Raw genomic sequence first — 24,914 nt, 5'->3', positions numbered from 1 at the left:
GTTTAGTTTAGCTTATTATTGTCAAGTGTACTGAGGTACAGTGAAAAGATTTTTTGTGCGTGCTATCCAATCCGCAAAAAGATTAAATACATGAATACAATCAAGCCGTCCACAGTGTACAGACGCAGGACAAAGGTACAATGTTTAGTGCAAGATTTAGTTCAATTAATGATAATTTTAAGGTCTCCGAAGAGGTAGATATGAGGGCAGGACTGCTCTCTTGTTGGTGAGAGAATGGTTCAGTTGCAGCTGGGAAGAAACGGTCCCTGAATCTGGAGGTGTTCATTTTCACACTTCTGTACCTCTTGACTGATGGGAGAGGGGAGAAGAAAGAGTGCCGGGCTGCGTTCACATTTCTCTGAAACTTATATATTATCGCTCCATAGATGCTGCTGCACCCGCTGAGTTTCTCCAGCTTTTTTGTGTACCTTTCTCTGAAACTTGTTTGGAACGCTTGTTAATCTTTAAGAAAGAACTGCAGATGCTGGAAAAATCGAAGGTAGACAAAAATGCTGGAGAAACTCAGCAGGCGAGGCAGCATCTATGGAGCGAAGGAATAGGTGACGTTTCGGGTCGAGGCCCGTTTCGGTTCGTGAACACAACGGAAGGGAGGTCAGTTTGTGTGATGCTCTGGGCCATACCCACCACTCTCTGCAATTTCTGTAAGTCAGTAGGTCTACTGATTCATCTATTGTGAATCTATCTATTGGTGTGAACCTGTGGAATTTTCTGACACCGAAGGCAGTGGTGGCCAATTCACTGGTTGGCTTCAAGAGTGAGTTAGATATAGGTCTTCGCGCTAACAGAATCAAGGGATATGGGGAAAAAGCAGGAATGGGGTAATAATTTTTTCTGATCAGCCATGATCATATTAAATTGTGGTGCTGGCTCGAAGGGCCAAATGGCCTACTCCTGCACCTATTTTCTATATTTCTGTTTCTATTGATCTATTTCACCAATGAACAGACCAACATTCAGAACGACTGTTTTCATAAAACTAAATAACAAATTCTAGCAGACTCCAAACTAATTTCTCGGCAGTGGCAAGGATCACTGATGTTTATGAATGCTGATTGCAATTGGATTTTTTCAGGTCACCGAAGGCCCATGAGAAAGCTGAGAAATGATAGGGAACTATTATCCAAAGGTTAGCAAACAGTGTTAAAAAAGTACACAAAACCATGGAGACAATGTAGAATATGAGCTGCATCAAATATCATGTGGAGACCATGTAGAATGTGAGCTGCATCAAATATCCTGTGGAAGAATATTGTCACCGGCATCGCCCAAATATAATATCAAAGAACCTGAGACTCTATTCCTTGGAGCGCAGGAGGTTGAAAGGTGATATTATGGAGGAGTTTAAAATCACAAGAGGAATCAATCAGGTAGATGCACAAATTCGGTTTAGTAGAAGAATCTAGGACCAGAGTACATAGGTTTAAGATGAAGGGGAAAAGATTTAATTGGAATGTGAGAGGTAACTTTTTCACACAAAGGGTGGTGGGTGTATGGAGCAAGCTGCCAGAGGAGGTAGTTGAGGCAGCCTTTGTTCCCATCAGTCTACCCAATACAAGCTCCTGCCTAATGTGGATTTCCTTCCGTTCCTCCGTCACCTCAGATCCTCTGGATAGTACATCAGGAAGATTGTTGGTGTCCTCGTTAGTGAAGACGGATCCAAAGTACCTGTTCAATTCATCTGCCATTTCCTTGTTCCTCATAATAAATTCACCCTTTTCAGTTTTCAAGCGTCCAACTTTGGTCTCAACTAATTGTGCCAATTTCTAACTTTATACTCCCAATTTGTCAATCCCTCCCCCCCCCACTATTTAGTTTAAACCCACACATGTAGCCCTAGCAAACCTGCCTGCCAGAACGTCGGTCCCCCTCCAATTAAGGGGTAACCCATCCCTTTTGTACAGGCCACCCCTACCCAGAAGAGTTCCCAGTGGTCTATAAATCTAAATCCTTGCTCCCTGCACCAGCCCCACAGCCACACATTCAGCCACACATTCAGAGACCCCAGGTCTCTGGCGCTGTGAGGCATCAGGTCCACCAGCTGCGCAACTGTGCTGCCTTTGAATATACTGCTTAGTTTAATTTTGTTATACTGCGCGGAAACAGGCCCTTCAGCCCACCTAGTCCGCGCCGAACAACGATAGGGTGCTTACTTTTGTACAACATAAAATTCTGCCTTGAAATGATTAACAAACAGCATAAAAAACTAAAAATAATTTACTTGTGGGTATGAACTGGATGACGATAAGGAGTGCTCCACCAATTAGTAGTATGCTTGAAAGGGTGACCCTGCGGGAACATCTCTGAAGAAAAATCCAGGCCGCTGTGGAGGCAGGGACTTCAATGGCAGCCAAGAAGAAGCAGTTCAAATAGTCATCTCCATGAAGATTGGGAGTGTTCAAGGAAAGGCCAAAATATCCTGTTGTTAGAATCATCCTGCAAAACAACGGTACAATTACTTGTAAAATATCTCCGAAAGCATTCCTTTTTCAACCCATCGTTGGTGTTCCTTCAATCACAACAGAAGGCAAGCATCGATCTGAGTGGGGTCTTGACCCGAAACGTCACCCATTCCTTCTCTACAGAGATGCTGCCTGCCCAGCTGTTACTCCAGCATTTTGTGTCTAAGCATAGAAACATAGAAAATAGGTGCAGGAGTAGGCCATTCGGCCCTTCGAGCCTGCACCGCCATTCAATATGATCATGGTTGATCATCCAACTCAGTATCCTGTACCTGCCTCCTCTCCATACCCCCTGACCCCTTTAGCCACAAGGGCCACATCTAACTCCCTCTTAAATATAGCATCGATCTGATCTCCATGTTACTGTAAGTAGTGAGCACTCTGCACCTCCCCTTTTGCTCTATCTATTGTACTTGAGTTTGACGGTAGTATTTATGCATGGTATAATAGTGTACATCCACTCCAAAGACGTACAGGTTTGTAGGTTAATTGGCTTGGTAAAAAATGTAAATTGTCCCGAGTGTGTGTAGGATAGTGTTATTGTGCGGGGATTGCTGGTTTATGCAGAGTTGGTGGGCCACAGGTCCTGTTTCCATGCTGTATCTCTAAACTAAACTACACTAAACAGTAAACCTCCGCAATACCCACCTCTATAGAGTGGATTTAAGTTATAGCGGGCCGAGGCTCTCGTTGTTCCGCCCCCCATTTCCGCCATTTACCCACCGAGCTGGTACCTCGTGGCGGGAACTTCTGGTTGCGGGAGCGAGTGGCATGAAGGAGGCGTGGGTTCCAGGCCCATCCTCGGCTCACCGCGTGTGTGACCGGGTACTCTGCGGCTGCATGGCCTGTGAATACCCCCTCCTTTTAACCCCCCCCCCCCCCCCTCCCCCCAACACCACATTTCTTCCCTCCCAGCCTTGGGTTCAAGTTTACCCCCTCCCCCCCTCACTCGGTTATATTTTGTATATTTTGCACATCTAATATAAATTATTCTAATCACCAAATCAGAATGTTGATGATTGTGATGATTCTGATATTATAGGTTCTAACCAAATGAATAATTGCATAAGATTGTGTACTTTTAGCCCTCATATCTTCAAGCTGGGATAATAAAAAGAAATACAGATTACGTATCTTAATAGAAGGTATTAGAGATTTTAGAGATGTTGAGAGATGTGGAGATACCGTGTGGAAACAGGTCCTTCAGCCCAACGAGTCTCTGCCAGCCAGCAATTACCCGTTCACTAGTTCTTTTCTACACACTAGGAACAGTTTACAGAAGCCAATTAACCTACAAACCTGCATGTCTTTGGAGTGTGGGAGGAAACCGGAGCACCCGGAGAAAACCCATGGGATCACAGGGAGAACGTACAAACCCTGTACAAACAGCACCCGTAGTCAGGATCGAACCTGGGTCTCTGGTGCTGCAAGGCTGCAACTCCACTGCTGCACCACCGTGCTGTTCCAAATTACTATTACTATTTATTACTATTAATACCCATTATTACTATTAGCTTTCATAATGTTCATATTGGCAATAATGGTCATTCAAGTCTTAAAGTATAAACTGTGTTATTTGTAGCTTGATACATTCCCCGTACCGTTTTTTTCTGTCACAAACTGTTTTTTGTTAGAACCAGCTGGAACTACTAGTAGCAAAGTTCAGTATGAACATTATGGACTACAGTGTTTAGTTTAGTTCAGAGATATAAAAGTACACAATGACTTGGCCTCCACAGCCAGTTATTTACAATATATATATATATAAACAATTTATAATGATGACAAAGGAATTAAATGTAACATCTCCAGGTTTGTGGATGACACAAAGCTGGGTGGCAGAATGAGCTGCGAGGAGGATCTATGAGGCTGCAGGGTGACTTGGATAGGTTGGGTGAGTGGGTAGATGCATGACAGGTAGTATAATGAGGATAAATTTGAGGTTATCCACTTTGGTGTCAAGTAGAAGGCGGCAGATTATTATCTGAATGGTGTCAGATTAGGAAAAGGGGAGGTGCAATGAGACCTGGGTGTCCTTGTACATCAGTCACTGAAAGTAAGCATGCTGGTACAGCAGGCAGTGAAGAAAGCAAATAGCATGTTGGCCTTCATAGCAAGAGGATTTGAGTATAGGAGCAAGGAGGTCCTACTGCAGTTGTACAGGGCCCTGGTGAGACCACACCTGGATAATTGTGTGCAGTTTTGGTCTCCTAATTTGAGGAAGGACATTCTTGCTATTGAGGGAGTGCAGCGTAGGTTCACCAGGATATTTCCCGGGATGGCAGGACTGACAAACAGTATGATGAAAGAATGGATCAACATGGCTTATATTCACTAGAATTTTAAAGGATGAGAGGTTATCTTATAAAAAGATAAAATTATTATGGGAATAGACAGGCCAGATGCAGGAAAAATGTTCCCGATGTTGGAGGAGTCCAGAACCAGGGGTCACATTTTAAGAATAAGGGATAGGCCATTTAGGACTGAGATGAGGAAAAACTTTTTCACCGAGAGTTGTGAATCTGTGGACAGAAGGCAGTGCATGCCAATTCACTGGATGTTTTCACGAAAGAGTTAGATATAGCTCCGGGCTAACGGAATCAAGGGATATGGGGAGAAATCAGGAACGGGGTACTGATTTTGGATGATCAACCATGATTATATTGAAGGTTCAGATGGCGTACTCCCGCGCCTATTTTCTATGTTTCTACACCCACCAGGGCAATGAATTTCTCCTCATTTCCATGCTAATGGTACAGTATTTCTTTCTATTTTAAGTATATGCCCTCTGGTCCTAGACGCTCTCATTACTGGAAATTCCAGCATTTTGTGTCTACCTTCGATTTAAACCAGCATCTGCAGTTCTTTCTTATACATTTTGTCCACTCCACTGCGAAATCTCCTCAAGGTAAGTCTACTTTGAAGAAGTTTTGCTCCTCTCTCCGATGAGAGTTCTTACTGTCTCCGCTTACATTCTATCTTTGTCCCGGCCAGTCCCCTGACATCAGTCTGAAGAAGGGTATCGACCCGAAACGTCGCCCATTCCTTCTCTCCAGAGATGCTGCCTCACCCGCTGAGTTACTCCAGCATTTTGTGTCTACCTTCTCCATATCCACTCTATCCAGGCCTTTCATTAGGTAGGTTGGTAGGTTTTAATGATATCCCTCCCTCATTCTGGATATAATGGGTGTGGAGGGGTTGTTTCCAGCATTTAAAAGACATTTGGACAGGTACATGAATAGGAAAGGTTTGGAGAGATATGGGCCAAATGTGGGAAGGTGGGACAAGCATAGATGGGACATCTTGGTTGGCGAACACAAGTTGGGCTGAAGAGCCTGCTTCCATGATGTATGATTCTATAAGTGGCAGATGGCAGTTAATAAACTAAACAATTCAAAATATTCAATTTTCTACAATCGCAAATAACACAGTTTGTGCCCATATTTTCCCTGGGCTGTACTTAGTTAACGTCATGGACATTGTGAAAATATATTATAAGTATAATGAAGGGATTGAAGAGGGAAGAAGGCAAACAGTAATCAATGCAACAGTTAGTAATGTAAGCCAAGTCTGAACTTTTGTTTGTGGAAGGACATAAAGTAGCAATGTTACAAGATTTTGAGATTTTAAAAATCAAGTCTGCAATTTATCCCATCAGATAAAGCATAAAAATAAGTTTAATTTGACACCTAATTCACTTTCATATCTCAAGTATTTAAAAAGTTATGGGCATTTTCATACTCGGAAATTAGCATCTAGTTCCCTATTGATTTTCTATGGACATAACAAAAAAGCTGTGATCGTGGACAGTCAAAAGCCCATAACGTTCTTAAAAATTAAGAGAACTGAATGAAATTTTCAGTTATCCTAGATTGAAGCATTCTGAAATAAATATAAAATAATCTTACTTGGATTACCTGAAATTAAAGCATATAATTAGTTAGTTACCTAATTGTAGCTAATTCCAAACTTCAATTACTAGATCTAAACATCTATCCATTTCTTAATAAATGATTAACATTTTTAAATAGCCTAATGGTCCAAATAATATTCACAAATAATTCGCAATGAAACATGATTTTTAAATCTCATTTACATTAATTTATATGCCAAATGGAAGGAATTTAGTGTTTAATTGCTGTAAATTAAAGTCCATTTAAATCAGCTTTCTAGTGGGATCCTGTGAACGCGCTGGTTTAGAACGTTCACATTGCGGTAGATTTGTACCCTCAAATGCCCAGAAAAATACTGCGGGATATAATGGGCCCAAAATTAGCTACTCGCAACATTAAACTTTGTATAAAGGGATCTTAAGAAGCCCTTTTTAACGTAAAAATAAACAGCCTACCTTCCGTTTTCCCCTGTATGAGATCTGGCCCGTTGTCGGCGGTCGGGGGTTTAGAGGTTAAATTTTAACCTACTATAACAATTAAATAAAGCCCTTAATACTAATAATAGCTAAAGCGACGGAATCTTCCAGCGATTTTTCGTTAATAATTAACTAGGCTGAAAAACCTCGATTTGAACAGTCTAGGGAAAATCGCATTTTAAACCCGCCCCCCTCTAAACGGCGCCAAAATCGCGCACACGGGCTGGGACAGATTTTCAGCGACGCTTCAGGTACGTTTTGCAACATACCTACATAAAGTGCTCAGCGAATCAGGCTGCATCTCTACAGAGGTGATGTTTTGGGTCAGGACCCATATTTGCTGTCACCCATATTTGCTAGTCACAGGCCTCCACAGGACTGGAGTCCTGTGACTAGTGGTGTGCCTCGGGGTTTAGTGCTGTGTCAGTTACTGTTTGTCATCTAAATGAATGATTTGGATGAGTACATATGGCAAGATTAGCAAGTTTGCAGATGATACATGATAAGAAGGAGAATTAAATTGTTTGGCAACTGGGAGATCAGGTAGGTTCAGGCTGACTGGTGTTCAGCGAAACGATCGCCCAGTCTACGTTTGGTCTCGCCGATGTATCTGAGTCCACATCTTGAACACCGGATACAGGAGATGAGGTTGGAGAAGGTGCAGTGAACCTCTGCCTAACCTGAAAAGACTGTTGGGGTCCCTAGACAGAGTTGAGGGAGCATCTTAAACAGGCTCACTGACAACGCAGTGCACAGGAGTACTGGTGATGTTACCTCCAGCTCGGTGAAGAGCACATCTGGTGCAGTGACACCATTTTTCTTTGCAATAAATCTGAGTATTTCTTCAGCCTCCTTTACCCTTCCCTTTAACATCAACCAGCGTGGAGATTCTGGAATAAACCTGAAATTCAGAGTGTTCTTTTAGAAACAGGATACTACACTCTCCAAAATATATATAAGATTAATTTTAAAATATTCTTTAATGGCAGACAATAATATATCATTTCATTTAATGGACTATATAGACGGTGATATAGGCAGATATAGAACATTTATTCAATTTCTCTCCATATCACCGTCTATATCTCTCGTTTCCCTTTTCCCTGAATCTCAATCTGAAGCAAAGATCCTATAGTGAAGCATAATAGCCCACCCCTGCTAAATGCAATGGGCTGACGTGTAGTACGCAACGGGGCCTTTTTTTCATCCATTTCAGTAACCCGACCCGACTTTGGCTATCCCTCTCGCAGTGTAATCATCGTTGCGGGGGAACAGTTTGTGATAATAAATTATAATTCTGAAAATGAGGAGAAGATTTTTACCAAAGAACTTTGATTTTTACGAGGATGTTTCCATAACCAGCTTCCATCTCTGCACTAGTATCTTTGCTCCGCTATGGGATCTTTGGTGCGGAGACGGAAGCCAGTTCCGGAAATGGGGCCGAAAATTACCCATGAATCTGCCCATGACCGTACCACGTCTTTTTCGTCGAGTGGTCTATCTTGCTTGCTATAGGATCTTTGGTTTGAAGAAGGGTCTTGACCCGAAACGTCACCAACTGTATTCCTTTTCTCCAGAGATGCTGTCTGGCCTGCCAAGGTTCTCCAACTTTTTGTGTCTATTTTCAGTTTAATCCAGCACCTGCTGTTCCTTCCTACACACTTCATTTAATTCTTGCCATCGATTCAGAAATGCCAACAGCAGGATTGCATAAAGATGCTTTAATATTCTGACAGGATTATATGATAAGCCAAGGCCATTTTTTCTGATTATTAGGCTACTACCCAGATTATGCAGTTCCTATAAAATTGTAATCTCATCCCCTGTGTGAACTATTGAGAAAAAAATGGTGCTGCTTGTGGTTTCTTTGTGAGAAACACTCAAACATCTGCCCTCCAGCACCTGGAATGGCATAGACAATAGGAAATAAATTCAAGTTCTTGTTAAACAGAGGTTCAGCACATTGCCCACTATTAATGATCAAATTTAGTTTAGTTTAGTTTACAGATACAGCACGGAAACAGGCCCTTCGGCCCATCGAGTCCATGCCGACCAGCGATCCCCATGCACTACATACTGGTAACAATTTACAGAAGCGAATTAACCTATAAACCTGCCTGTCTTTGGCGTGTGGGAGGGAACTGGATCACTCGGAGAAAACCCACACGGTCATGGGGAGAACGTACAAACTCCGTAGAGACAGCACCCAAAGTCAGCATCGAACCCGGGTTCGAAGAGCTCAACGGAAATTAAACATTCATTCTTCTTATAGTTTTAACACAAATATATTTGTTTGGCAATTATTCTACTCCAAGTTAAATGTTTCAATATCTCCGAGGTACTTTATAAATTAAGTTGTTTTGTTAAATTTAATAAACCTTCAGAAAATATCTCGATACAGCTGAGGTATGTTGAACTTGAAGTTGTTAGATTTGACAAAACTTGCAATAATTTATGAAGTTGCAATATAATTGGGTAGTTATTTGTCCACAGTGGTGCAGCGGTAGAGTTGCTGCCTCACAGCGCCAGAGATCTGGGATCCATCCTAACTACGGGCACTGTCTGTATGGAATTTGTATGTTCTCCTTGTGACCTGCGTGGGTTTCCTCCCACACTCTAAAGATGTACAGGTTTGGCTTTGGTAAAAATTGAAAATTGTCCCTAATGGGTGTATAATCGCTGATCGCTGGTTGACCCGGACTTGGTGACCAAAAGGCCTGTTTTCGCTCTGTGTTTTAAACTAAACTAGTGGAAGAGAGAACAGCTGTTTAAAACCTTCACTGGAAGGTTTACCAGAGGAATGAGATTTAGTATAACTCTGCTCCTCGGTTTCCGAACCTAATTTATTGACAATCCAATTTCTAGGAAGAGCGTTACTGTAGGTGAATCCATTGACAGCAACTTTATAAATTTCTAACCTGGAACATGGTGAAATACACAAATAAAGCATGATTTACACTTGAAGGAATACATCTATTTCAATGCCATGTCGAGAAGCAGAGAGGCATAGAAAATAGGTGCAGGAGTAGGCCATTTGGCCATTCACTATGATCATCCAAAATCAGCACCCCATTCCAGCATTTTCTCCATATCCCTTGATTCCCTTAGCTCTAAGAGCTGAATCTAACTCTCTCTTGAAAACATCCAGTGAATTGACCTCCACTGCCCTCTATTGCAGAGAATTCCACATTCACAACTTTCTGGGTGAAAAAGATTTTCCCCATCTCAGTCCTAAATGGCCTGCCCCTTATTCTTAAACTGCGACCCCTGGTTCTGGACTCCCCCACCATCGGGAACATTTTTCCTGCATCTACCCTGTCCAATCCTCAGAGAATTTTATGTTTCAATAAGATATCCTCTCATCCTTCTAAATTCCAGTGAATACAAGCCCAGTCCACCCATTCTTTCATCATACGTCAGTCCCGCCATCCCGGGAATTAACCTGTTTAACCTATGCTGCACTCCGTCAATAGCAATAATGTCCTTCCTCAAATTAGGAGACCAAAATTGCACACAATACTCCAGGTGCGGTCTCACCAGGGCCCTGTACAACTGCAGTAGGACCTCCTTGCTCCTAAACTCAAATGTTCTTGCAATGAAGGCCAACTGCCTGCCTGCTGTACCTGCATGCTTACTTTCAGTGACTGATGTACAAGCACACCTAGTGTGCTTGTAGCATCTCCCCTTCCCCTAATCTGACACCACTCAGATAATAATCTGCCTTCCTGTTCTTGCCACCAAAGTGGATAACCTCACATTGATCCACATTATACTACGTCTGCCATGCTTCTGCCCACTCACCCAACCTATCCAAGTCACCCTGCAGCCTCATAGCATCCTCATCGCAGCTCACACGGCAACCCAGCTTTGTGTCATCCGCAAATTTACAGATGTTACATTTAATTCCCCTGTCTATATCGTTAATATATATTGTAAACAACTGGGGTCCCAGCACCGAGCCTTGGGGCACCGCACTAGTCACTGCCTGCCATTCTGAATATGACCAGTTAATTCCTACTTTTTACTTCCTCTCCGCCAACCAGTTCTCTATCCATGTCAACATCCTACCCCCAATACCATGTGCTCTAATTTTGCACACTAATCTCTTGTGTGGGACCTTGTCTAAGGCTTTTTCACTGTCCAGATACACCACATGCACTGGCTCTCCCTTATCCTTTCTGCTTGTTACATCCTCAAAAAATTCCAAAAGATTAGTCAAGCATGATTTCCCCTTCATAAATCCACGCTGACTTTGACCGAACCCGTCACTGCTTTCCAAATGCGATGCTATAACATCTGTAGTAATCGACCAGCATCTTCCCCACTACCAATGTAAGGCTAACTGGTATATAATTCCCCGTTTTCTCTCTTCCTCCGTTCTTAAAAAGTGGAGTTACTTTGACTACCCTCCAGTCCATGGGAACGGATCCAGAGTCGAGAGAAGATTGGAAAATGAGAGAACATTGGACCCAGATGACTTTGGCATCCAGAAACTTATTTCCTTCTTAAAAAATATTCCAGAACTTGGCCTCCACAGCCTTCCATGGTATTGAATTTAATTGTGAATTGTGAACGCAATGCCAAGATAAACTAATCACCTCAGTCCCTGCATTTCCATGTGCCTGTCTAAATGTCTCTCGAACACCACTATCATATTTCTCCTTGTCCGAAAGTGAACTGGCAGATGGAGTCCTTGGAGTGTGGGAGCAAAACAGAGCACACAGAGGAAACCCACTCAGTCACATGGAGAACATACAAACTCTGTACAGACACATTTGTTTTATTCTGCTAGTTTAGTTTACTTTAGTTTAGTTTAGAGATACAGCGCAAAAAGAGACCCTTCGGCCCATCGAGTCTAATCCGACCAGCGAATACCTCATACACTAGCACTATCCTACACACGAGGAACAATTTTACAATTATAGAATTACCGAAGCCAATTAACCTACAGATCTGCATGTCTTTGGAGTGTGGGAGGAAACCGGAGCACCTGGAAAAAAACCACGCAGGTCAGAGGGAGAACGTACAAACTCCGTACAGAGAGCACTCGTTGTCAGGATTGAACCCTGGTCCCCGGAGCTGTAAGGCAGTAACTCTACCGCTGCACCACCACGCTGCCCTAAAATAGTCTTCTTCAACTTAATTGCAATTTATGAACAGTGGATAAAGTACAAATTCCAACATACCACCACATGGGAATGTACATCAGGCCAGAGAGAGAAAGAGTCAAAAACAACATTCGCCAACTCCTTATGAAGTACGCAACTAGAGGCAGCAGCATGTAGCCAACATCATAAGAAATGCACACTCCCAATGTACAGTACATAATCCGAATGGATTTTCCAAACATTTCTGATCCTGTAAGAAAAAGTCACAAACAATAGTAATTATGAATTATACACTAATTTTAGACTTTAGGCAAGGCAACTTTATTTATATAGCACATTTCATACACCAAGCAGACTCAAAGTGCTTCACATAAAAACATGTCATACAATAAAATGAAATAATAAAATGAAATAAAATAGAATTAAAATAAAATAAAAGCAAAGATAAAAATGCATAATAAAAAGTGCAAAAGTTAAAAGTGCAATGTAGTTAAGATTTAGCTGAAAGCTAAAGTAAACATAAAAGTTTTCAGTCTTTTCAGTGTACTTTAAGCTTTAGAGATACAGTGCGGAAACAGGCCCTTCAGCCAACTGAGTCCGCACCAACCAGCGATCACCCTGTTCACTAACACATTAGGGACAATTTACACTTTTGCCGAAGCCAATTAACCTACAAACGTGTACATCTTTGGAGAGAGGGGGGAAACCGGAGCACCCGGAGAAAACCCACATGGTCACGGGGAGAACATACAAACTGTGTACAGACAGCACCTGTAGTCAAGATCAAACCCGGGTCGCTGGTGCTGTGAGGCAGCAACTCTACCGCTGCGCCACTGTGCCACCCCTACTTTTATTTCACCTTTGTATTACATTTATCCTTTCTTAGCCACTAATGTGTTTTTAAACGGGTAAATCATTAGACTGCTTTGTTAGTGGAACCTAGAAAACCAGCTATACAAAGCTATGTATGAGTGGCCAGAAGTCACTTAAGTCTACCTTAAACTCCACCCAGAGGCCAGTGATTGGCCTTCCTAAGCAGGAAGATGAAAACAAAGGAACTTAGCAATTAATAAAAAGGACTGCAAAAAAATAGGATAAATTGGAAAACGAAACAAAAGTAAAAAAGAAAATTAAAAAAGAAAGTAATGCGCAAAAAATATTGAGATCAAAGATGTACAAGCTCTTGATATATAAATGCACCACAATCAAGCAAGATCAGTGCGCTCACATTAGTTTCCCTCAGATACTCTGACCCTCTAATACTCAGGTACTCTGACCAAAGCCATTTATTCTACAAACTTGTACGTCCTTGTGAGTGTGGGGGAAACCAGAGCACCCGGAGAAAACCCACATGGTCACAAGGAGAATGTCCAAACTCCGTACAGCCAACACCCGTAGTCAGGATCAAACCCGGTTCTCTGGCGCTGTAAGGCAGCAAGTCTACCGTTGTGCCGCCATGCCGCCCCTTCATTTCTAGAGGACATGAGGTTCTAATTTGTGGGTAGGATTATAAGTACAACCATGCCAAGAGAGGCACATGGGGAGCTCTTGGTTTCCTAAGCTAAAGCACATATTTTCAAGCCCCTAGGCAATAGACAATAGACAACAGGCCCTACGTGCCAGCACTGCCATTCAATGTGATCATGGCTGATAATACAATTAGCACCCCGTTCCTGCCTCCCCATATCCCCTGACTATCTTTAGGAGCTCTATCTAACTCTCTCCTGAAAGGATCCAGGGAACCGGCCTCCACCACCTTCTGAGGCAGGGAATTCCACAGACTCACAACTTTCTGTGTGAAAAAGTATTTCCTCACCTCCGTTCTAAATGGCTTACCACTTATTCTTAAACAATGGCCCCTGGTTCTGGACTCCCCCAACATCAGGAACATGTTTCCTGCCTCTAGCGTGTCAAAACCCTTAATAATCTTATATGTTTCAATAAGATGCCCTCTCATCCTTCTAAATTCCAGAGTAAGCCTAAACAAAATGTAGAAAACAAACATATATATATAGCTAATTATTCTGTGAGAAAGCAGCAGAATGGGATTGTGAAGGAAATATAGATCAGCTATGATTGAATGGCGGAGTAGACTTGATGGGCCGAATGACCTAATTCTGCTCCAATGACATGAACTTATCCTATTATAAAAACCTTTCAATGTCACAAAATGCCAATAGGGAAAGGTTTAAGAAAGAACTGCAGATGCTGGAAAAATCAAAGGTAGACAAAAATGCTGGAAAACCCAGCGGGTGAGGCAGCATCTATGGAGAGAAGGAATAGGCGACTTTTCGGATCGAGACCCTTCTTCAGACTGATGTCAGGGGGAGGGAGGCGGGAAAAAGAAAGGAAGAGGCGGAGACAGTAGGCTTGTGGGAGTGCTGGGAAGGGAAGGAGGGAGAAAGCAAGGACTACCTGAAATTGGAGGTCAATGTTCATACTGCAAGGGTGTAAACTACCCAAGCGAAATATGAGGTGCTGTGCCTTCAATTTATGCTGGGCCTAACTGGCAGTGGAAGAGGCCCAGGACAGAAAGGTCGGATTTGGAATGGGAGGGGGGGTTGAACTGCTGGGCCACCGGGCGATCAAGTTGATTATTGCAAAATGAGCGGAGGTGTTGGGCGAAGCAATCCTGCGCTTGGTCTCACCGATGTAGAGAACTTAACACCTGGAACAGCGGATGCAGTAGATGAGGTTGGAGGAGGTGCAGGTGAACCTCGGCCTCACCTGGAAAGACTGTTTTGGGTCCTTGGAGGAAGTCGAGGGAGGTGGTAAAGCGACAAGTGCAGCATTTCCTGCAGTTGAAGGTAAAGTGCCAGGGAATGGGGTGGTTTGGGTGGGAAGGGTGAAATTGACCAGGGAGTTACAGAGGGAACGATCTCTGCGGAAAGCAGACAGGGGAGGAGATGGGGAGGTTTGGCCAGTGGTGGGATCCCGTTGGAGGTGGCGAAAATGTCGGAGGATTATATGTTGTATGCGACGGCTGGTAGGGTGGAAGGTGATGACAAGGGGGACTCTGTCCTAGTTACGAGAAGGGGGATGGGGAGTGAGAGCAGAGCTGCGGCATACAGAGGAGACCCTGGTGCGAGCCTCATCTATAATAGAAGAGGGGAACCCCCGCTCCCTAAAGAATGAGGACATCTCTGATGCCCTGGTCTGGATCACCTCATCCTGGGGGCAGATGCGGCGTAGGCAGAGGAATTGGGAGTAGGGGGATAGAATCCTTACAGGAAGCAAGGTGGGAAGAAGTGTAGTCCAGATAGCCATTGGAGTCAGTGTGTTTGTAATAGATGTTGGTCACTAGTCTGTTTCCTGCGATGGAGATAGTGAGGTCTAGAAACGGCCGGGAGATGTCGGAAATGGTCCAGGTGAATTTGAATGCCGGGTGGAAGTTAGTGGTGAAATGGATGAAGTCAGTGAGTTCTGCATGGGTGCAGGAGGTAGAACCAATGCAGTCGTCAATGTAGTGGAGGTAGAGTTCGGGGATAGGGCCACGGTACGCCTCGAACAAGGAATGTTCGACGTACCCTACAAAGAGGCAGGCACAGCTGGGGCCCATCCATGTGCCCATAGCTACGCCTTGGATTTGGAGGAAATGGGAGGAGTCAAAGAAAACTTGTTGAGGGTAAGGACCAGCTCAGCTAGGCGGAGGAGGGTATTAGTAGACGGGATTGGTTGGTTCTGCAGTCGAGGAAGAAGCGGAGGGCTTTGGGACCCTCCTAGTGGAGGATGGAGGTGTAGAGTGACTGGACTTCCACCGTGAAGATGGGGGAGTGGGGGTCTGGAAAACGGAAGTCATGGAGGAGACGAAGAGCATGTGAGGTGTTATGGACATAGGTGGGGAGGGATTTGACCAGAGGATAGGATGGAGTCGAGGTATGTGGAAATAAGTTTGGTGGGACATGAACAAGCAGAAACAATAGGTCTGCCAGGACAGTCAGGTTTGTGGATTTTGGGGAGAAGGTAAAATCGGGCCGTGCGGGCCTGGGGAACGATGAGGTTGGAGGCTTGGGAGGGCAGTGAGCCGGAAGCGATGAAGCCAGTGATGGTGTTTGAGATAATGGCCTGGTGCTCATCTGTGGGGGTCATGGTCCAAGGATAAGTAGGAGGAGGTGTCTGTGAGTTGGCGCCTGGCCTTAGACCGGTAGAGGTCAGCGTCTCAGACTACCATGGAAACTCCCTTGTCGGCAGGTTTGATCACCCAGTCGGGATTGTTGCAGAGGGAGCGGAGGGCTGTACGTTCGTGGGGAGGGGGGGAGGTTACAATGAGTAAGGGGAGTGGAAAAGTTGAGGAAGCAGGTAGATGGCCATGAGGGGGAGTCCATAATGGGTGTCAGAGAGATCTACTACATTAGAAGGTGAAAATGAAGAAAGCTTGCTTTTCTTGTTAAGCCTCTTCTAATCCATCAATGCAGTGTGGTTACCATGCTGGCATTAATATCCTTGGAGATGCAAATCAATAACAGTGGAATCCAATCACCATGCAATTTGGAACGGAAGGATGTGCATGGAACAAATCCACAACATATTGAGTGATACAGTGTGGAAACATGCCCTTCTGTCTTTCTCCCAAACCTACGAAGCAAGAACAAATGAAGATTCAACTGTACATACTCAAACACACATGCCTCTAATTACACACCTTATACATTTCTTCTCTCAGATGTTTAACAGAAATGTTCCAAAAAAGATTGATCCACTTAGAGGGTCGGCAATAGTGGAGCAGCGGTAGAGTTGCTGGCACACAGCGCCAGAGACTCGACTTTGATTCTGATTACGGGTGCTATCTGCATAGAGTTTGCACGTTCTCCCTGTGACCGCGTGGGTTTTCTCCGGGTGCTCCAGCTTCCTACACACACCAAAGTGTGTAGGTTTGTAGGTTAATTGGCTTTGGTAATTTGGTAATTGTAAAATTGTCCCTTGTGTAAAGGATAGTGCTAGTGTATTGGGCGATCGTTGGTCGGCGTGGACTCGGTAGGCTGAATGGTCTGTTTCTGCACTGTACCTCGAAACTAAACTGAACTAGAGGGATAAAACAAAAGTCCATGGGAACTGAAGAATCTGATATAAACCAAAAGCAGGGATTCAGCAAGGATATACCAGAAATAAAGCTGGACCCAGCTGTGCACGATCTTGGTCCGACCTGAATCTTCTGCCGCGCACTGCGGAGCTGTCCAATAGAGGACCTGATGATGGGCGGGTGGCCAACGATGGGCCCGGGAGTCTCAGCGGTTGTTCGAGGTTGGGTCGCCGAGAACAAAGAGGGATCCGGCGTGGGGAGGGGGGGGGATTTATACAACAACATTTCATTAAAATATCCATTGACGGCCTCCATAGCTTTCTGTGGCAATGAATTCCACAGATTCACCACCCTCTGACTAAAGAAATTCATCCTCATCTCCTTCCTAAAGGAATGTCCTTTAATTCAGAGGCTATGACCTCTGGTCCTAGACTCTCCCACTAGCGGAAACATCCTCTCCACATCCACTCTATCCGAGCCTTTCACTAGTCTGCTGGACTAGAAGGCTACAGAGGCCAAGTCAATGGATAATATTAAGACAGAGATGGATACAATCTTGATTGGTATGGTGTCAGGGGTTATGGGGAGAAGGCAGGAGAATGGGGTTAAGAGAGGAAAATAGATGGTTGAATGGCGAAGTAGACTTGATGGGCCGAATGGCCTAATTCTGCACCTATCACTTATGAACATGAATTATGTGGAGAATTTCATGGTCTCACCACATACCGCTAATGTGCATTTATGACCTGCAGTCAATGTGGAAATGGGGCAACATTGCAGCTCCCACAAATAGTGAACAAGAATGACCAGAAACTTTAAAGTTGAATTAAAGAAAATAACTCACCTGTCTGGTAATTGCCCAGAAACAAAGGAACCAATCAGCACGCCTGCAAAGAAGAACGACATGGATAATGGAGCCTTCCAATCATCATTGCACACCAGGTCCCACTGAGAAACATAAAGAATCCACATATATTAGCAATGTTACAACATTTTGAGATTTAAAAAATCAAGTCTGCAATTTATCCCATCAGATAAAGCATAAAAACATGTTTAATTTGACACCTAATTCACTTTCATATCTTCAGTATTAAAAATGATATGGCCATTTTCATTCTCGGAAATTAGCATCTTGTACCCTATTGCTTTTCCATTGACTTAACACAAAAGCTGTGATCGAGGACAGTCAAAAGCCCATAACTTTCTTAAAAATCAAGAGAACTGAATGACATTTTAAGTTATTATAGATTGAGGCATTCTGAAACAAATATAAAACATCTTACTTGGATGACCTGAAATTAAAGCATATAATTAGTTAATTACCTAATTGTAGTTAATTACAAAATTGACCGTTGTGACGGAAATAGTAATAAACACCCAGACTGCCTTGAACATTCAAAAATGTGATATTCACAAGATCAGAACTTTAATATTATTGTATAATATGCTGTAAGTCCATAACAGATAGGTAAATAAATTACAATTTCTAGCAATAGACCAAGTCTTTATGGAGAAGATCAGTTGCTAGCTGTGTAAGTTATTTGGGCAAATCCTCCAAAATTATGGAAGAAATTGGATAAGCACATGGATATTTTAAAAGACAAATTTGCTGGCTGCAACGGAAACCCCCCCCCCCCCCCAATCCACATCAAGAATCAAACCCGTCTGGCCTGTGGACTTGGACATCACACAACGGTGTGAACAGGAAAGGCTGAGACGGAGATAACGAGATTCTCTTGGATACACAAAGGGAGGAACCAAGCCTCAGCAGACGGTGGTAAACAGGCCAGCACAAGCACAATCACCATCGGGGATGATAACGATCAGGCTGAGGGATCATGACATCAGCAAACCCCTTATCATCGGAAGCCTATTGTTCATGCCAGATCGAAACTGGGAAACATCAAAAGAACCCCTTTTATCCAGAGGACCACCTGGGGGTTTCAAAGGAAGCTCAGGTATAAAAGTCGAAGTCAAGCCAGAACTCTCTCTCTCTTCCTGCTCTTCCTGCTCTGCTGGACAGCTCGTGGGCCTGCATCGACTTAGCTGTGAGTATCCTGGTGACCTGGTGAAAATTCCCGAAATAGGATAGAGGTCGAGGGGGAGTAAACTTGTGTTAAAGTAAGTTTCACGACGTGCCCGTTAGTTTTCCATCCATAGTCTTAGTTTAATGCATAAGTTTAGCCACTGATTATGTAGTGTTGGTGAGATTCGATTTCTCATTGTTTAATAAAGCCTGTAATTTAGACTTGCTTTGAGTCCATCTTGGTTTCTGTTTTCTCTCATCAGCACACTCTGGTCAATTCAACCTTTTTATCATATCCCACCATAATTCCGAGGTCTAGAACCTAGGGGAATCCTTTTTGTGGAGTAAAGGGAAACGCAAAACCCCTACAGAATGGCGACCATGGCAGGACCTCGGTGGTTTGGGATATGTGATTTGTCAGAGGGGGTGAGAGAACGTAGCAAGATGGAGGAGAGAATCTCCTCTTATCTGTTTAAAAAGATCAATCTCACCAAACAATGGGTGATAGCACTGTTGAGAGCAGAGCAGCCAGCAGTAGCTGCAGCTCAATGGACGGAAAGCAAAGCGTATAAGAAAGGGCAGGAAAAGGCAGTTTGGCTAGCGTGGCTATCACAGCAGGTAGCAAAAATGCAGAGACAGGTAGATAGACTGGAAGAGCAACTGAGAGAAGCTAGGGCCAGCGCTGAAGAAAGCGCTAGAGAAGGGGAAGGGCTATCTGAGGAATGCAGTAAAGCCAGGCAGTGTACCTTGCAGGCGAGGGAGTCCCACAGAAATGCCCAGGAATTCCTCCAATGCCAGGTGGTAGAGGCAAAGGAGAGGGAACGGAACGCCCAGGAACTCCTGGCTCAGAGTACACAAAAGTGCAGGGAGCTGGAGGGAAAGTTCCAGGATATACAAGCAGCATACAGGGTGGCCCGTAGCGAGCTAGGCGATAGTGATCACGGGCCTTGCCAGGCGAGGATAGCGCAGCTGGAGGAGACTCTGTCCAAGACTAGGGGACGGGTTCACCTGGTAGGACCAGGGGGGTCCCCCGGGGGCAGAGGGCTTCCCTCAGCAGATGATTCCCCAGTGGCAAAGGGGAATAGACCGCCTCCTGAGGCGCCGGGGATAGGTCCGGGTCGGCAGGTGGGGTTCGGGTTGTCCGGGGAGGGACAGGCCCAAGGAGGGGCGGGAGAGCACCCTCAGTTAGCGGCTTCCGCGCCATGTGTAGCACACCACGAGGTGGTGGGGTTACCGATCATGGTGGGAGAGCCAGGGGTAAAGGGGCAACAGCCCAGAGTAGGGCAGATGTGCCCAGTACGGCAAAGGAAATATGGTCCCCCGGTAGGGCAGGCAGATAGGGGGCCCATAGAGAGTGATATCATCATTCCCCATGGGGCACATGTGCTGAGGGGGATGGTGGCTCAGGTTCCCAAGTTAACCAGGGCAGGAGACCTGTCATTGCATTTTATGGAGGTGCAGCAGGCGGCCGACATAAACGATTGCGATGAGGTAGAACGGGTAAAGCTGCTACTGATGACCCTAGATTCATACCTATGCAAGGCGGTGACCTCCAGGGAAGGAGGAAGACCTGAAACATGGGTAGCGGCACAGACAGCGGTTCTGGAGGCCATGGGGTTGAATCAGGGTAGTCCTTTCACCAGGGTGGGGGAGACGGAGCAGCAGGTAGCTGAGTCCCCGGACATGTTCGCAGACAGGCTGTGGGCAGTATATGAGGGAGCGTGTGGGATGCCTTTAGATAGGCAGAATTTAGATGGGAGAACAGCTCACTGGCTGAAGACTCTGGTGGCGAATTGCCTCCCGCGAGTTAGGGCAAAGGCCGAGCACAGGTTCGACCCAGCTGACCCAAACCTTAACGAGGCGGAGGTGATCAGGAAGCTCACCCTTGCATATCGCAATGGGGTAAGAAGTGAGGAGGAGCCCTTTAAGGGCAAGGTGCACAAAATAGTACCAGCATCCCCCAAAAGGAGGCAGTGGAAACAGGAAGGCAGCCAGACCTCTTCCGAGATGAGGCCGGTGTGCTATGGGTGTGGGAAGCCCGGGCACTACAAGAGGGAGTGCAGAAACCCAAGTAGAGCAGTGGGGGATAGGACCCCGGTAACGGCCAACCCAGCCCCGGAGGTAACAATAGATGTAAGAGATCTAATTACCTATTTGCAGTCAAAGGCGGGAGGGTCCGGACAGGTAGCCATGGCAACAGGCCAGGGCGCGCCCGTATCCGCACCCCCGGCACCTTTATGACTGCCAGCGAAACAGCCCACATTCCTATGCCCGTTAGAGTGTGGCCCATGTGGGAGACCCTGGGTCAAGATGGAGGTCCAGGATGTGGTCGGGAGTTATCTGCTGGACATTGGTGCTTCCAGTAGCATTGTCCACATGAACAACCCCCGTACATCCCCTCCATCTAGTAGGGCGCCCTATAGTCCACGAGGCGAGGGAAATCAGAGGGCGGATTGCTTGGCCAGGGAAGGAGCCAGGAGTGGGAAAGCATTAGATCCCCATGAGGAAGGACAGGTAGCTGCATCCAGGGAGCAGCCTCGAGAAAAGGAGAGTGCGGGAGTGGTTTTGGCACCGGACCTGACCATGGTCCAGGCACAAGACCCCATTTTAAAGGCTGCCTCAGCAGCCATTTGCAGGCAGGAGAAGATAGAGGGACCGTATGGGGGTAAAGATCAAGAACAGACCCGGGTTGATGTGGAAACCGTAGGGGAGCCAGGCGAGTCCACAGGTAGTCAGCCTGAAGCAGCCGGCTGTGTTCCAGGGCGAGGACTTGAAGCAGCGGAGAAGGAAGCTGACTCCAGCCCTCCACAGGCAGGTACCGTAGACTGCCTAAGAGAGGCAGAACTAGCAGAAGCAGAGGAGATGGAGGTATTACCTCTGGTGTGGGAACCCCCGGTCAGACGTAGGAGTGACAGGGTCACTAAACCCCCAGTAAGGTGGTCCCCATCCCTAATTAAACCTAGGGCTAGGGCCGTCCACCGGAGGGCCGGGAAGGAGAGTGGCCGAAACAGGGCACTACGGAGTGCGGCTGGAGGGAGCCCAGTCTCCACAGGGAACGTAGGGGTATCTCGAAACCCCGTAGTGCACAGGGAGATGAGGGGCAGTCAGCCCCATCGACAGGAGGAGTTCTGGCCTGCACGGGTGGGCCCACCAGAGGGATGGCCCCAGCGTGACGGGGACCAGTTATGAGTTGGCCACCCGGAGACGGGTGGCGTTGTATATAGCTTTGGTTTGTATGTAAGTAGATGTAGTTAGCGTAATTTATATGGGTTTTGTATAGCTACAGGGGAGTACAGGGACAGACAGTACGGGATCAAAGGGATGTGCTGTGGAAAAGTAGACCACAACAGACAAAACAAAACCCCAAATGCCATTTTAGGCGGATAGCTTTGTGGAGGCAAGGAGGTGTTTTGCTTTGTTTTCCAGATGGATAACCCCGCCGTATGGATGATGGCAACGATGTGCCTCCGGATGTGCGTGGCGCGTCACGGGGACACGGAGGAGTACCCGCATGGTGCCCCCGCGAGACGGAATTATTATATCAGGCCCTGCTAAAAGACATGTTCCAGAAATTCCACAACCTGGATTTTGGGGACATAGACATAGAAGAGATGTACCACGGGGGAGGGGATTTCACTTTGGGGTCCGGTAGGCAAAGACGAGGGGTGGTTAACGACGGGTTTACAGCATTTAACACGGGGACGTCTATTATTAATAGCATGGACAACGTAGAACTGGCCTTGCAGATCAATCAGTTGAAGGGCCAGTTAAGAAAGGTTCTGGGGGAGGAAAATGCGGTGGTAGGATCGGGACTACACGAAGAGGTGGCAATGACTCTACATCTAAAAGAAATCATAGCACAATTGGAGACACATGCAAAAACGATAAACGCTTTGATTAAAGAGGACCGGAATGCGTCCGATCAGGCTGCACAGAATGAGGTGTGTGGGCTGTATGGTGCGTGGTTGTTGGGGGAGGGGAGGAGCAACCTGGAAGACCTGAGGCAAGGTCGGGTCCCCTCCTGGATAAGCAACCAGCACCTAGCAGCGCTATACCCTTATAACAGCACTTTGAGTCCTTGTCAGCTTCGTGTGGCCTCCGAGGCCTACCCGGCACCGGTGGATTGCGGAAAATCCAATCACACCATAATGGGAGTGGTCGTAAGAATCCCGGTGACGGGAACCTCGGCACGACCAGCTCCTCTGTACCGAGTGGAGAACGTGGGAGTTGTTCGTGGGGGGGTGCATATTCGCTACGGGAAGGTCCCGCCCTATGTCATAGTGAGGGAGCAAGCTGTGACAGGCATTGACCTTTTGGGTTGTCGGAGCCGGGGAGCACAGGTAATCCTGTGTCCCCAGCACATGGGCGCTGAGGCTAGGCCTCAGTGTGGGTTCAGGACTGTTGGGGCACAGCCTATAAACTGCACCATGGAGGCGATGGCGGCAGACCATGTCCCTCCACAGGTGGCGTATATAGGCAGTGGGACGTACTGTGTCACCACAAGTGCCCAGCGGTATCAGCACGGATCACAGCTGTGGTGCCCGATACCGCACAGCAGCTTCTGCTTTAAACCCAGGGCAGAAGTCCATGTGGCACAGCAGCGAATATTACCCATCCCGGAACCTTCTTCGGTTCACCTCTCGGTACGAGAAAATGTAACTGACTTATTTAATTATGTTGCCCATTTTGGGTATGATATTCCCCCAGTGAATGAAAAATTAAAAGAGTTGCTGGTGGCGATCGAGTTGTCGCACAAACACTTCTTCTCCCTGGAACAAAAGACTCTGGATATCGCCAGGGATATCGAAGAGATCAAGTCTCCAAGTTGGTGGGACCTGGAGTCCTGGATCATAGTACCAGCATGGGTCCGCATCGTGTCCCATGTTCTGATCATCTGCCAGATGATAATTGTGGTGTATTTGCTATGCATTAATTGCAAATTTAAAAGGCGGAGGAGGATGGCCAAATTACAACGGCTGGTAAATCGAGCCGCCCGACGTCACCGTAACGACACCCCATCACTGTAAAAATGTCTGTACTCTAGTGCAATAGTTTTTGTACATAAGTTGTAATCCCTGCATTTTCAGGGAATGGTCGTGAGGGTACTGTATGGTTTGTGGGATTGATGTAAAGTAAAAGGTGTATAGTGTAAGTTAATGTGCTTCGAGGGCCTAGTTTAGCGATTAAGGGGGCTTTCGGGGTACATAATTTCACCTTCTCACCAGGAGTGTTTACAGCTCTTGAGGCTGGAGGATTGCCCACTAACTTTGTCAATCGACACGGTCCGTGCGAGCCTGGACGTGTCGTAGGGGCATGTAAGTTATTTGGGCAAATCCTCCAAAATTATGGAAGAAATTGGATAAGCACATGGATATTTTAAAAGACAAATTTGCTGGCTGCAACGGAAAACCCCCCCCAATACACATCAAGAATCAAACCCGTCTGGCCTGTGGACTTGGACATCACACAACGGTGTGAACAGGAAAGGCTGAGACGGAGATAACGAGATTCTCTTGGATACACAAAGGGAGGAACCAAGCCTCAGCAGACGGTGGTAAACAGGCCAGCACAAGCACAATCACCATCGGGGATGATAACGATCAGGCTGAGGGATCATGACATCAGCAAACCCCTTATCATCGGAAGCCTATTGTTCATGCCAGATCGAAACTGGGAAACATCAAAAGAACCCCTTTTATCCAGAGGACCACCTGGGGGTTTCAAAGGAAGCTCAGGTATAAAAGTCGAAGTCAAGCCAGAACTCTCTCTCTCTTCCTGCTCTTCCTGCTCTGCTGGACAGCTCGTGGGCCTGCATCGACTTAGCTGTGAGTATCCTGGTGACCTGGTGAAAATTCCCGAAATAGGATAGAGGTCGAGGGGGAGTAAACTTGTGTTAAAGTAAGTTTCACGA

At 45.8% G+C, this 24,914-nt stretch overlaps 2 protein-coding genes across 2 annotated transcripts in view; both read right to left on the bottom strand.

Annotated features, from left to right (window-relative positions):
- LOC116978253 (solute carrier family 22 member 4-like) overlaps positions 1 to 24,914 on the bottom strand; it is a 267,313-nt gene that overhangs the window by 83,545 nt on the left and 158,854 nt on the right. The gene's annotated exons all lie outside the window — the stretch shown is intronic.
- LOC116978259 (solute carrier family 22 member 5-like) overlaps positions 1 to 24,914 on the bottom strand; it is a 50,689-nt gene that overhangs the window by 15,181 nt on the left and 10,594 nt on the right. Inside the window, exons 2-6 of the mRNA XM_033029261.1 lie at positions 17,822 to 17,925; positions 12,036 to 12,098; positions 7,624 to 7,750; positions 3,481 to 3,581; positions 2,240 to 2,454 (exon numbers count right to left, since the gene is read on the bottom strand). Of these exons, the coding sequence (XP_032885152.1) occupies positions 2,240 to 2,454; positions 3,481 to 3,581; positions 7,624 to 7,750; positions 12,036 to 12,098; positions 17,822 to 17,925 (610 nt within the window). The remainder of the gene's footprint in view (positions 1 to 2,239; positions 2,455 to 3,480; positions 3,582 to 7,623; positions 7,751 to 12,035; positions 12,099 to 17,821; positions 17,926 to 24,914) is intronic.

This window comes from Amblyraja radiata, chromosome 11 (genome assembly GCF_010909765.2).
Source record: "Amblyraja radiata isolate CabotCenter1 chromosome 11, sAmbRad1.1.pri, whole genome shotgun sequence".
NCBI classification, from domain to species: Eukaryota; Metazoa; Chordata; class Chondrichthyes; order Rajiformes; family Rajidae; genus Amblyraja; species Amblyraja radiata.
The sequence above is the reverse complement of the archived record's forward strand: the minus strand, read 5'-3'. Positions and strand labels throughout refer to the sequence as shown.